The 15,026-nt window shown below is 36.0% G+C and overlaps 1 protein-coding gene across 12 annotated transcripts in view; it reads left to right on the top strand.

Annotated features, from left to right (window-relative positions):
- VPS13B (vacuolar protein sorting 13 homolog B) overlaps positions 1 to 15,026 on the top strand; it is a 613,015-nt gene that overhangs the window by 367,860 nt on the left and 230,129 nt on the right. For 10 of the 12 annotated variants that reach the window (XM_036337858.1, XM_036337862.1, XM_036337864.1 and 7 more), the window contains 2 exons: positions 2,083 to 2,209; positions 5,425 to 5,568. In XM_036337858.1, coding sequence (XP_036193751.1) covers positions 2,083 to 2,209; positions 5,425 to 5,568 — 271 coding nt within the window. Of the gene's footprint in view, positions 1 to 2,082; positions 2,210 to 5,424; positions 5,569 to 13,198; positions 13,283 to 14,263; positions 14,383 to 15,026 lie in introns of those variants that run through there. The other 2 variants (XM_036337868.1, XM_036337869.1) reach the window with 2 other exon arrangements.

A 15,026-nucleotide genomic window follows, 5' to 3' on the forward strand; every position in this document is an offset into this window, starting at 1 on the left:
TTTCCTATATTTTCTAGGGAGATATCTGTTTTTTTTTCTCAACAAGTTCTCTTGCCAAAAGAGGCAAACTTCCTCATTCGTCCCCGTTTCTGATGGTAGATATTTTTCTGGCCCTTAGGGCCCCAGGTGCAGATAGCCAGCTCATTTCAAAGTCCTGCCTATCAGGGATGCGAGAATTAGCCTGAGGTCTCAATATGGCCATTAAAAATCTATTCCCTTGGTTTACTGAAAGTGGTTAAGACCTTGAAGTCATTAAAAATGTCAGTTAGTATTTTGAGTTTTGCTTCTCTTTTGTTATTTTAGCCTAGACTATTATCTAGTAAAATGGTAGTAAAATTTAATTCTTGTTGTAGTTATTTTTGTGTTGCTTTTTTCTTTAAAATTCATCCGTGAAAATATTTGAATCTAAAAAAGATGATTTTTAAAATGTGTATTATTACCTCAAATACTGAACAGAGAATAACACAAAAGTTATCACTGTGTACCAGAAAAGTTATAGTTTTATAGGACTGTTGCCCTTTTAAGCTTTTCTTTTTATTTCCAAGGTCATAGGTCTTTTAAAGGTTGTATAATTGATTTAATTCATCATATAATGGAGAAAAAGTTATGATACAGAAAAGTGCTTTTTTTCATTAGTACTTTAGGTAATGTTTGCTTTTATTTGGTTCCTTGCCATATTTCCCACTTTAAGGTATTTTTAATAAAAGGTATATATTAGCACTCCCCTATGAGAGTACATCACCATGGTACATGCTTCTCACATTGGTCACTTTATGGAATTTGAGCTATTAGGCTATAATTATGGTTTCTCTCAGGATCTCAGCCTTTTCTCTGTATTCACAGATTTTAATACTTCTTCCTGTTACCCTCTGTTCACCAGATCTCTTAATTCTTTAAAATTGACTTTCTTAAAATCCAATATGTATGTGCCACAGAACCAGATGATCCAATTTTCTTTTCTGGCAGACACCATATAAAGCTCTGCCCATTGCGAAATTCAACAAGAGATACTAGTAACCTCAAGACTCCGCTGGAAAAGCAAGTGGAAAGACTTGAGTTTCTCTGACCTTTTCATGAGATAACATGTCAGTCACTGATCTCAACTTTATCATTTTATAATATAAAGGAATAATAGGAATGCATTTATGAGGAAGTTTAAATTAATGGTTCCTTGGAACTTTGGGGGCATGGCTTGCTAGTAAGACATATTGTATTATTTCATAAAGTGGAAACTAAGAATGTGAATAGTAGACCTGAAGATCTGTACTAGCACAAGCTTTGGTTTCTTAATAAGGTTTTCTAATTTCATCCTCTACCACATTTGCAATACTTCCTTTGAAATTATTAGCAATTTTTAATGTAGAGTAGAAATGTCATACTAAATAACTGATGAAAAGTGAAAATATACAAAGAAGAATTAAAACAGAGGCCAAGTACTGCTCTGGTATCAAGTTCCCTCCATTGCCCAACTGTGTAATCTTTGTTCCTGACCCTCCTTCCTTAGAGGTAATATGGGGCTAATAATACTCCTTAGGCTACATACAGTTTCGTTGTGAAGCAGCATTTAGTATCAAAGTCAGAAGTGCCATTCCACATGCTTTAAAGGCAGTAATAATCAATGAACAGAGGATTCTTAGAGCTAAAAAAAGAGGTCAAAGATTAAGAGGATATACTTGGGAACCTAGTGAGATTGTTAAGAGGACAGTTGTCAACTAGAAGGTCAGTAATATAAAATATAGGGAATTAAAAATTATCACAAAACAGAGTATTGGTAACAAAAAAGATACTAAGCTATTTGTAAAAATAAGCGGAATTAAAAACAAAGTAATTTTTTGAAAAGTATTAGGATGCAACTAATATTAAATGACTATATCTGAATATCTCAATGGTTTTTATATCCTTTATAAATCTGAAGTTAAGTACTGAAGTTACAGAACTGTGACTATAAAATATATAAAGAGGCACTCCCAAAATAATGTGATTTTGTCATACATGTTGTAGTTCAAAGACTTGTACAAATTTAATGAAACTTATTCTTGAAAAATAATGCAATGGCTAATAATTCTGTTCTTTATTTTTTAGCATACGGCGGCATCAAGAAAGAAGAGCAATTATGACTCCCATTTTAACAGATTTTTCTGTCCGAATAACTGGAGCACCTGCCATCATTTTCACCAAAATAATTTCTCCAGAAAATATGCACACTGAGGTCAGAGCATAATTTAAGTCTCATTTTAGTCTAAAAAATGGAGCAGCTCCTCTTTGTATGTTAGGAGTTTTCATATTTTCAGAGCACAGAATATTAAATTAGCTTGTTAATAAGTTACTGTTGCAGCTATTATTGAGCACTTTCTAGTACTGTTCACTTATTGTATGTAATAACTCGTTCATTCCTCATAATAATTATATTTGCTTCTATTGCCCTCATTTTACAGATGGGAAAACTGAAGCATAAAAAACTAATCCAAATAACTTGTCCAAATGTTCACAAGTAGTGAGTGGCAAGCATGCTATGCACCCAAATGGTCTGGCTTCAGACTATACACAACCTGTACACCTCTTTCTAATGAAAGCACCAATATTACTGACAGATAATTTAGAGTTCTCAATTGGATTACCTTACATAGTCTTCACAACATCCTTCTGAGATAGATATTTTTAGTAGCCATGTTTTATGAAGGAGGAAACAGCAAAAGAGATTAGGTTACTTGACTTGATCCGTGTTAGCCAATTATTGGTGGGTCCAGGTTTCAAGTCTGATCACTGTGTATCAGTGACTCCATGCCTAGAGCAGAAATGTAATAATAATGTGGTTCATCATAACTTTAAAAAGCTCTTAATAGTACAAAAATTCCGAAAATTTACATGGAACCACAAAAGACCCCCGAATAGCCACAGGAATCTTGAGAAAGAAGAACAAAGTTGGAGGTATCATACTACTTGACATCAAAGTATACTATAAGGCCGTAGTAATCAAAACAGCATGATATTGGCACCATACCAGGCATATTGATCAATGAATAGAATAAGAGCACAGAAATAAACCCACCCGTTTATAGTCAATTAATACTTGACACAGGAGGCAAGAACATACAGTGGGATAAAGACAGTCTTTCAGTAAATGGTGTTGGGAAAATTAGACAGATCCATGAAAAAAAAGAAACTAGATGACCAAATTATACCATACATAAAATAAAACTCAAAATGGATTGAAGAATTAAATGTCAGTTGTGAAACCATAAAAATCGCAGAAGAAAACATAGGTAGTAAACTCTCTGACATTTCTCTTAGCAAGGGAACCCTCATGCACTGTTGGTGGGAATGCAGATTGGTGCAGTATGGAGTTTCCTCAAAATATTAAAACCTGAACTGCCTTATGACTCAGTGAATGACTTCTGGGTATATATCCAGAGAAAACCAAAACACTAATTCAAAAGAATGTATGTGTCCCCATGTTCTTTACAGCATTATTTTCAATAGCCAAATTTTGGAAGCAGCCTAAGTGTCCATCAGTAGACGGATGGATAAAAGAGCTGTGGAACATTTACACATTGGAATACTCTGCAGCAATAAAAAAGAAGGATCTCTTACCCTTTGAGACAGCATGGAGGGACCTGGAGAGTATCATGTTAAGTGAAATGAGTCAGTTAGAAAAGGGCAAATACTATATGATTTCACTAACGTGTGGAATCTGAAGAACAAAATAAATGAACAAACAAAATTTAAACAGATTTGATATATACAGAGAACTAATGGTTGCCAGAGGGAAGAGGGTTGAGGGACTGGGTAAAAAAGGCTAAGGGATTAAGAACTATAAATTGGTAGTTACAAAATAGTCACAGGGATCTAAAGTACAGGGAATATAGTCAATATAATTATAATATTGTCTATGTGTGGTGCCAGGTGCGTACTGGAAATATTGGGGAGAGCACTTTGTGAAGTATAAAATTACCTGACTACTGTGCAGTATGCCTAAAGCTAATACAAAATAATACTGAATGTCAACCATAAAAAAAAGAAAACAAGGTTCTTCATAGAAATTTGTTATACTGAAAACTTCATAAATTTTGCGATCACTTAAAGGCAGTTATTATGAAAAGTTCAGAGAAATTAGGTACAAATTAAATATAGTAATCGACACTACTATAACTTTCCATTCTTTCCCTGAATTTTTTATAAACAATATTTTTGTATATGTTATCTTATTTGATATTTATAATAGCCCTATACAGAAAGTTAGGTTAGATATAGTGTCTTATATATTCACAGAAGTTTTTTAAAAATTAAATCTAATATCTTACAGTTACTTAGTAACACAATTGCTTTAAAATACATGAATATATTCCTTTTCATCATTACCTGAGGAATAAAATAAGAATTCTAACTATAATGAGTAAACACAAGGTACTTGTAAGGAAAAGGTTTTTTAACCAAAAAAAAGGGGGGGATAATCATTTTCGACATGCCGTTCTTTATGACTTTATTGAAACCTGCTCTAAGCTGTTTAGTTTGTATTTGGACCAGTCATAAGTCTCCTTAAATCCATTCCCTTGGATGATACTAATGGAGAAAGTTTGTGGATGTTTCCAAGCTTTTGAACATTGCCCACATGCACTTCATGACCAGAGGCAGGACTTCTGCTTATTAAGTGAAGCTTCTGAGTCGTTTTTCATTTCTGTTTTCCTTCTCTGAATGGTTTTCCAGCAAAGAATGTTCAAGTGACTCAGTTATGCAGAGCAGCACCAGTCAAGTAGTGGACATCTACCTAACGCTGCCAAGATTTTAGCAGTTTGAAGTTAAATTAATTAGTCTAGCTGTTTTTGGCTTCAGCACTGTGTTTTGTTATAAATCATTTGGAATGTATCCTTTGGAGAGTACTCAGACCATACCACTTGTGATTGTAATTGCCTGCCTACAATTGCCTGTTTACATCTGTCTGCTCAGCCAGATTGTAACCTCCTCAAGAGCAGGTTGCCCCTCAAGGTCAACCTTATTCTTTGTGATATTCCTACCACTCCAGTATAGTGCATGGTAATTAGGAGGTGCTGAGTAAATATTTGTTGGTTTGAATGAATGAACAAGACTATGCTAACGTCCTCCAGCATCACTTATTGAAACAATGAGATATGAGATATGAAAATGCCAAATGTATATGAAATAGTGAAAAATTCTTACTGTTAGTTTGTTGTGCTATAACTAGCACACAGCCTGACGCATAGCAGGCCCTTATAAATGTTTATTAAATTAATCCATTAAACTGTGTCGAGTGGCTGGGCTCACCATTTCTGCTATTCTCATTAACAAATGAACTTGGGTCCCATGAGAATTCATCAGTGTAGTAAAGGTCAAATAAGTAAGAATGATGAATTATCATCTAATGGCTATCATGTTTCTTTATCTGTATTCAACCTTTTTTTCCTTCAGGAGATTTTAGTGTGTGGCCATTCCTTGGAAGTGAATATAACCACAAACCTGGATTTCTTCCTGAGTGTGGCTCAAGTTCAACTCTTACATCAGTTAATAGTAGCAAATATGACTGGACTGGAACCATCAAGCAAGGCCACAGAGGTAACTATTACCTGATTTTGATTAGGCCTACTGCATTTGTGCCAACTTTACATTCATAATAGGAAAACTAAATTAAATGCTTTCTGCTAATTATTCTATACTTAATTTTATTCAAAAGGTGGTCATAAATCATTTTGGATTGGTATTCTTTACTTTTGAAATTTGTTTGGTCTCCTTTCCTATAATTTATCATGCATCTTTGCAAAATTGCTGTGGCCTCGCTTCAGAAAGCCTCTGTTAAAAACATGATTTGATTACCCTGTTGCAGTTCTGAAAGTACAGTGCAAGAAACCATGGTGTAGTTCTTTACTTACTCAGACACATTAAAGGGATAAGGCCTCTTTTGGAAATGAACTGTGTAGGAGTGCTATGGGAATATCTTCAATAAATAACTTCTGCAGTGTTCGTTTCCCAGGCTCAGTGAAGAACGGACACAATCATAAAAGTTGAATATCTGCCTAGAATGTTAATTCTGATCTGGTGTTCACTGGAAGCCTGCATTGTAACCACAAAGCATGTCCCATGAAACAAAGAAAGCTGCTTGTTAGATGCTTCTCAAGATAGTCTTTCTTTGCTTTTGTTTCCATACTTCTATGATCATATCTGTGCTTAGAGTAAATCGTCTATAAAAACTCAAGTGAAGAAACTGTTTATCTATGAAAAAGTCATTCTTTTTGTCGGGAGTTATGCACAAGGCTCTAAATTCTATTTATTCAGGAGGGAGTGAAGGAAAAGGTATTCCCTGAGAGCCACTTGATGCTAGGCAGCGTGCCAGGTGTTTCCATGTGCGTTGACTCGTGTGTCTCCAAGCATGTTACCCCAGCCACCCTCTGAGGGAGAGGGGGCGCTATCACCACTTCACAGATCAGCATCTTGGGGCTCAGAGATGGGGCGTAGCCTACTGATGTCACACATACGGCAGTGAGTGGCAGATCCGAGATTTTATTTAGGTCTTTTAAGTCTGTGCTCTTTCCTTTCTGCCGCAGTTCTTGTACCATAATTGTTACATTTGATTCTCAGTCTTCTTTACTAAATTTTTTTAATGATAAAACTTTTAACTTTCATAGATGGATATTCTCCAACTAGATCATTTTTACCACCTGTGAATTCTATTTGCTTATTATCTTTTTAAACAAGTCTTTTTAAATAAGAGTATAATAATATGACATGAAAATAAGTAGAGCAGAAAATATTTCCCCCTGGCATTTTTGATGAAGTGCTTGAAGCAAGCTGGCTAGGAAATAGTATTTTACATTCTGTTAATTTCTGATGTGTTTAAGGAATTTACACAACTTAGCAAATTGATCCTTAACTATTTACCTAGCTACTTCTAATGCCTATTATTAGTAGTATCTAATTTCAGTATAAAGGGACACTCAGATTAGTTAACAACCCTTAGCTGAATGTTGAGTGGTCCCTCATAGTTCCATAAATGAACGAGGTGGTGTTTTTGCTATTTTAAAAATGTGTCTATGGTCCTTTGCTCCTTCTTGGAGATAACGTTAAAAGTTCAGACAATACACCGAAAAGTGGTTAAGATAGTAAATTCTATTTTATATGTATTTTACCACAATTTAAAAGAAAATAACTATAGACTCTAATGAGGAGAACAATTGGTCCTGTCCCCAGCCTCAGTGGGATATGTCTGTGAAAATTTTAATATGAAAAAAGACCTTCAGCCCGGCCCGTGTGGCTCAGTGGTCAAGCATCAACCTATGAACCAGGAGGACACCATTGGGTTCCTGGTCAGGGCACATGCCCTAGTTTCGGGAGTGATCACCAGTAGGGGGTGTACAAGAGACAGCTGATCTGTGATTGTCTCCCATCCTTGTGGTTTTTTTTTCTCTCTCTCCCCCTCTCTTTGAAATCAGTTTTTTTTAAAAAAGAAGACCTTCAGTGAAATAGAAAAATATTTTTCTATTCATAAATCATTTAGCATAACCCACCTCCAATAGTTAAAGAACATAAAGATGTTTTTGCTACATAGAATACAATATATTTTGAAAGACCTGGTGACCTTTAAAACAACCACACTACTCTAATTTTAAAGAATTCTTTTTGAGTCCTGGCTGGGTCGCTTAGTGGGTTGGAGCATCATCCTATGCACCAAAAAGTCATGGGTTTAATTTCCGGTCAGGGCACATACCCAGGTTGTAGGTTTCATCCTTCATGGGTGTGCATGCAGGAGGCGGCCAAATGATGTTTTTCTCTCACATTGGTGTTTCTCTCTCCTCCCTCTTCCTTCCTCTCTCTCTAAAATCAATGAGAACATATCCTCGGGTGAGAATTTAAAGAAATCTTTTTGACAATTAAAGAAATAGAAAAATCAGTATGGCTGTGCTACTGGGGAAGTGGAGGAAGGAGTATGTGTTTGTTAAAAATGTGTACCATGATGTTGTGAACATCTATTATTTCATAAAAATGATGGATTAATCATGGAAATTCCATTGATCAGGACTGTAGAAAGAACCCCATGAATTACAGGCAAGTAAATGTCATATCTGTTCTAAGCTCACCAACTGATGGATAGTATTAATATTTTTAGACAATCTTTGACAAGTTTTTATTTGAAAGATTAATTTAAAATGTATTCAAGAATGTGGCAGAGGGATTTTTGTTAGTAGAGTAAACATTCCAAACTTTAAACAAAGGGGAAGAAAGATGGACAAATTTTTGGAAATAGAAGTAAAAACAATGGAACAATCTGAGGATTATTTCTAGTAGCAAACTTATGATGAAACTTCCATGTACATAGCTAAAAGAGGAAGTACTTTAGGTAATAAATGACCAGCTGAAGGTTTAGGCAAATTGCCCCCAACATTGATCAAAATTTTTCCAATACTTTTGCTCTGAAAAATGTACTTTATATGGTGATTGATACACTTGACTTTCTTCCTTTTCCTTGTTGGAATAATGACAAGGGAAGTGACCGGGCACTTGTTACCATGTGATTACAAACATGAGGATAAAAGCCATCCACTAAAAATAGCAAAATGAGCAGATGAAGCCTCTGCAGTCAGCCCTGGACTTTAGCTTAGGAGAAGGAAATACGTAAATGGTTAGGCTACTAATGTGTGGCTTTCTGTTACTTGAGGCCAAACTCAGTCCTCACTGATACAGATACTTTTACAGAATTTAAGTTAGAAATGTTAAAACCCTGGGAAAGTGCTGAGCACACCATAGAATTTGACGCTGAGTAAATGCTTGCACTATGAATTAATAGATGGATTGCTTAATTTATAGGTATTCCTGTTATTGTTCATTAAAATGGAAAAGATAAGATGTATATGACATACACTTCAAAATAAATGGAAGAAATTGATGCTTTACTGTATCTGTCACGGAGACAGGTGGGGTACATAAATGCGAGGCTGAAATGTTTAGGGAACAGGAATCCTGAGGAGTTGAGGTTGACTGAACTAGAGAACAACTTCAGCCAGTTGTTCGCTTCAAAGCTCAGATCCATTTTAGGCTGGCCTCTCAGGTGAACTCACACATTGATGGTAGGTGTATCTTGAGACATAAATAACATAGTTACATTTTCCTCTATTCTCATATAATACAATATAGTAGATTTAGTATATTATCAGATTAAGCATTTCAGTTAGGACTTGAAATAACTGTAGCATATAATATCACACATTGTTTCCTATAATTTCTTTTAAAAAATACAATCTTAAAACTGACTAAAGAGAGGGTGAGAGGACTAAGATTGCCCTGAGTTATGTTTATTTGGCTGTAGTAATTACTCTCTTATTCCTGAATCGAAAGTAATCATCTTATTAAGCCTACTTACAGAGGTAGTGTATGTAAGGAGTAACACATGCTCATTTTCAAATCAATGTTTTAGAGTAAATAAAACTTTTGTAGCAAAATAGAAACCATATTTTAGGGGCAGTGAATGGAACCACATCATTGAGGATCTGAAGGTGGGGTTCTTTGATCCACACACTACATATCCTGGAGAAGAAAGAACAATTTATAACACTAATTGAGCATTTATTCCTTTGCTTTTTCTCCTTCCTTCTCTCCCTCCTCCTCCTCCTACTCCATGTAACCACTTGGTTTTAGGCATTTCCTTAGCTTTCCTTTCCATTCGGTCTCTGGTAATGACTCACTTGATATCCTGCCCCAAGCATGCTTGATACCTCTTTTTATACTCTCTTTTTGATAGCTAAAAATTATGTTTTTAAGCAAAATTTTATTTACAAGAAGTTTATGTTAGCCATCATAAAATCCACAGTACTTAGTCAATGTTTCTTAAAATTTCTGAAGTAATGGATATTTCCACCAAAGTAAGGTTTATTTCCCCAGACTTTCTGCTATTATTTATTATATTTGGCTTCTCTACAATCATCTAAAGAATTACGAACTCCATGAAGCACTCACTATGTCCTGCTGTCAATGAAGCATGGTAAAGTTACATTTTTAAAAAATGTAAGCAGGGCAGAGCAGGTATATCTTCATTTCCAGTCAGCCCCTGTCCTTTCAGGACTACTGTCTCCTCTCATCTCTTCTCCCCAAGTCTCCTTCATCTGTTCTTCTATGTTTATTTATTTTTTTATTGCAATTGCTTTATTAACTCAAAGGAATGTCACAATGGCTCAGTGCACTTAGGTATAATCTTGTAAGTGTTCAATTTGCCAGCCTTATTTATACATTTTTGTAGGTCTACTTGTGACACTCAAGCACACTTTGGCACAGAGTTCTTTATTGTCATGCTTCTCTTTTGCAGTGACTCATATCCACAGTATGTGGTTTTTGTAAAAAAAAAACCAAACAAACAAAAAAAAAACTTTATCTTTGACATCACCCCAAAGAAATCCATTGGGGTGAGGTAGTAGTGATCGTGGTGGCCATCCAGTGGCCCTGGTCGACCTATTCACCTGTTGGGTAATCGTTCATTAAGAAACTAGCACACTTTTATGGCGTAGTGTAGGGGAGCTCCATCTTGTAGAGAGAAGAAGTCATCATTATGCTGTCTCTGTAATTGTGGTGAAACAGTGTCCCTCAGCATGTTAAGACACGGGTCATGTGTAACAGTTTGTATGGAAAAAATAGGTCCAGGTATCCTTTACAAGAAAGACCCACCCAAACTGTAATCCCAGCTGCTTCAGCTGTTCTATTGTTACATAGACACGGTTGTGCCAATTTACAGCAGCTGGAAGTTTAAAATGGCCTTTGATCACATAATTTTATCAATGATGCAATTGCCTTGTCTTTCTTTATTCAGTACCACTTTGCAGAATTACAAGCTGTGATCTGGGTCATCCTCTAAAAACCAATCCATGAAGCAATCTTGGCCAATACCTTTTCAAACCTAAATGTTGTATAACATAACTCAAAGATCTACGGAAAATGCCTAACTCAATAGAAGTTCTTTGTTTTGCTTTGAGGGGACAGGGGAGGGAACTCTTCCTAAATACATGGCTCACTAACATTTCATTTTCCTGGGTGGTAATATTGATTATAGATGGACCCATTTTCGTCAAATTTATTGCATATTCTGAAAATTGTTGGTCTATTTAGTGAAGGTGTATAAAATCCTTCAGGCTATTTCAGTCAAACCTTTATGGCATTCTCTGTCTTCCAGTAATGTTTGAGTATCCACTCTCATTGCTCATTGGTTAAATTACCAGCCATCATTACCTTCTGGTCTTCATCTTTCAGAAGGAACTGAGCAAGGGAAATCAAAGTATCCTAGCCTTAGTAGAAATAGTGAATCCAGCAAAGAATCGAGGAAGGAATAAAGTATGGGAGCTGGAATACTGAGCAAAGGTCCAGGTCTGCAACTCATACTGAATCAGCCTTATACTGTTCTATGTTTATAGTTCATCCTGTTCATGCTAAGTTGTAAGTCTTCTCTCTGACCTTAAACTCTCTCTTCAGTAACTGCTCCATGCTCATATATTTTTCTTAAATTTCCAATGCTGTCTTATGACCTACAAAATTTGTATGTAAGGAGGAAAGCTCTAGGAAATTAGGTTATAATGAATTCCTTATTATCTTTTCAAATAAAAATATAGTAAATGTCTGGCTATCCAAAATAACTGAGGGTCCAGGGTTTGCTTGCCTTTCTGTCTGATAAGCAAATCTCTGGGCTTTCAGTGCTACTGCATAAATGAATCAACTTTTAAAAAATATTGATGTCAGAACTATGGGAATGTATATAATTGTCATTTAAGATCTCACAGATTTTTAAAATGCTTATTTCTAGAACTTTGGCTCTTCATCAAAGGTTTTCTGTAGCAAATGTCTAAAAATCCTCTCATAGAGCATAGACGCATATAAAAGCAACACCAAATCCTAAACCAAGTAGTCTTCCTTCTACCTTTTTAAGATCCCTGGTACTCAGAAAATGTGCCCTAGATGCTTTCCACCTTTCTTTCTAAAAATGGCCCATTCAGTAATGTACCTTTGGAGGACACAGAAGTCTGCTGGCAATAGTGATTTCCCATCCTGTCACAGTGTCTGTTACGAAGGGAACTACCTGGGATCTGTAACTCTAGTAACACTTACTGGGTGCTCCCTATGTGCCAGATGGTCTAAGTGTTTAATGGAACTAAACTTTTTAGTCCTCATAATAACCCTTTGAGTTGGGGGCTTTTTTCCTCATATTTCACAGATATGGAAACAGATTTCCCCAAAGTCCCATAACGTACCCAAGGTTCCATAGCTAGTAAGTATCCAAATGAGGCCCCACTCCCCACTGATAATGTATTGGTTAAAAGAGCTGTTGGCGGTAGTTCTGTGATCTCACTGGTATGGATGTGGTTGTTTATAGGCAGAATTAAACAATAATAATATAATTAATAGTCATATAAATATAATTGTTCTCATGTAAAGTTTACCTTTTATTGTGTTGCAGTGGTAAGCCATTGAAGTATCTAAAAGGGGTGGGGGACGTCTGGCCTGTGGACGGTATGAGGCCCAGGAAATCATTTGGTCTGGCCCTGCCAAGGCATTTGGAATGAGTTAATTAAATGTTTGAACAAATATAGCAGGCTAATTTTTAAGTTGATAATTTTGAATGGCCCGCGAATGATGTTATAAATATCCAAATGGCCCTTTGCAGAAAAAAGGTTCCCCACCCCTGATCTAAAACAAGAACGTAATATGATCAGATTCACATTTGAAATAGGGGCAGGCCATTAGGTAGAAAGAACCCTGGAAGCTCTAGCAGTAAGATCCAGAAAATGAGAGTCTGAACTGAAACATTGTTTTAGGGAAGAAGGGGAAGAAAACCAATAATAAGCTGACTCTGCGTTGGCTGAGAGGATGTATAAAAGGAAAGCCATAGGAATATAGAACTGGTTCACGGCTGCATGAGTTGAAGGAAAGATAGTGCTCCAGACCATTATTTCCCCGGCTGTTCTAAGTGAGTAGCAAAGGGCCAGGACTCTCCTGCCACAGTATGTTTGGTTATAGGCTTCAGCTATTACTGCATCCGAAGGCCACAGAATGGGTCTTCCTTGCATCTTGCACCTTCTTGAACTCTTGAGCAGCTCAGTATTTCATTGATGTCCCCCAAATAAAAAATGTTGTCTGTTTTTGTTTTGTTTTTTTGTCGTCTTTCTACGGGTTCAAAAGAGGGATATTATTTATTTGTTTATTTTATCTTTAAATATAGAAAAGACAAAGATATTTAAATGTCACTGGGAAGGATTCATTTGTAAGAGAGGCTGAAGTATACATGATGAGAAGGAAAAATCAGGTGTGTAACTTTCCTAAACTAGTGAGAAAATAATATCCATGAATAAAAATAGAGGGCTTGACATTAGGATAAATGATACCTTTTCTAACGTATTAGAAGGGGAAAATGAGAGGATAGTCACAGATCTAAGTAATGCAAGAGTTTATTAATAGGGAGTTGAGGGGGTATCTATTTGATGAGTTCTTATTCCATGAAATAGGTGTCAGAACAACTATTAAGGAGTGGTACAGGGCTTAAAATTTTGAGATGAGGAAGCTGCTTATTCTACTTAAATTTTAATTTTTTACCTAGTAAATATAGTTTGGGATCTATAAAGATGCACACAAATAATCCTATATAATAAAAGCCTAATATGCAAATTGACAGAACGGCTGAACGACCAGTTGCTATGACGTGCACTGACCACCAGCAGGCAGATGCTCAATTCAGTAGCTGCCCACAGGCCCCAGGTCAGCCAAGGCAGGTGCCAGCAGGGGCCTCCCGATCACCCCGCCAGTCACCCCACAGGTAGGCCCTAATCGCTGGCCAGGCCTAGGGACCCTACCCATGCATGAATTTCGTCTATCGGGCCTCTAGTGGTAAAATACAAAGATTTCCAGAAATTAAGACCAGAGGAACAAAAACAACATAAATTTTGGCTATGAGCCCTGAACCTCAGATCTGGCTCTTAACTTCCTGGCTGCCAAAAGGGAGATATAGATACTAGTAAGTTGCTTGAAGGTTTTACTGATTTTTAGAATGTATAGATATTTTTAAATAATTTTTTTTATTTTAGATTTACAGAAAAGCTACCAAAATAGTATAGAAAATTCTCATATGTCCTGCACTCCATTTTCCAATAATTAAAATCTTACATTAAATGTATGGCACATTTGTCACAACTAATAAACCAATATTACTACATAATATTAACTAAAGTCTATATTTAGATTTCCTTACTTTTTACAAAGAAAAAGTTACTAATATACTTTTTTGCTCCAGGATCCCAGTGAGGATACACTCCATTACACTGAGTTATGTTTGCATGGGCTGCTCTAGACTATGACAGTTCCTCATACTTCTTTTTGCTGACTGTAACAATTTCGAGGAGTACTGGTCAGGTATTTGTTAGAATGTTCTTTATTTTGGATTTGTTTAATGTTGAGTGGGGAATATCTATATAAGTCATTTGGAATTCTCCTGTACAGGATATTTGCCTAGTCTTCATTTAAGATATACTGTATATTATAAATAGAATGGATGTGCCTTTAATACTCAAAAATTATGAAAATTAATTACTAGTATGGATTATAACTGTAGTTAATCCCTTCTAAGCCAGGCATTTCTATAGTCCCTTGGAGATGTAGTATCTTCCTATGCAAAGTGAGAGATTTGGACCATGCTAGTTGGCCTTCACCTCACTTTCTAGCCTTGCACTGGGGTTTTTGATGACCTGAGAGAAAGCCCAAGACTGACCTCCAGTGGCAATCCGTGCTGCTGTCCAAGAAATAAATGCCTATTTGTTGACTTGAGGTAAGCTGGAACCAGATAGTTAAGAAAAAGTAACACTCACTGCAAGGCAGTTTCTAGTTTATTTATTATTTAATTGTAGTTAGTAAGTCTCAACCTAGAGATGTTTGTTTTAAGAAGTTACCCCAAAATATATTTTTTTCTGTTCTTCTGAAATTTGAGCCACTTGAAAAACTGTCTTCATCATTGTATATAGATAAGTGTAATTCTGGAAATAACCATTTCATAAATGTCT

The sequence above is a fragment of the Myotis myotis genome, unplaced genomic scaffold (assembly GCF_014108235.1).
Source record: "Myotis myotis isolate mMyoMyo1 unplaced genomic scaffold, mMyoMyo1.p scaffold_m19_p_16, whole genome shotgun sequence".
NCBI lineage: Eukaryota > Metazoa > Chordata > Mammalia > Chiroptera > Vespertilionidae > Myotis > Myotis myotis.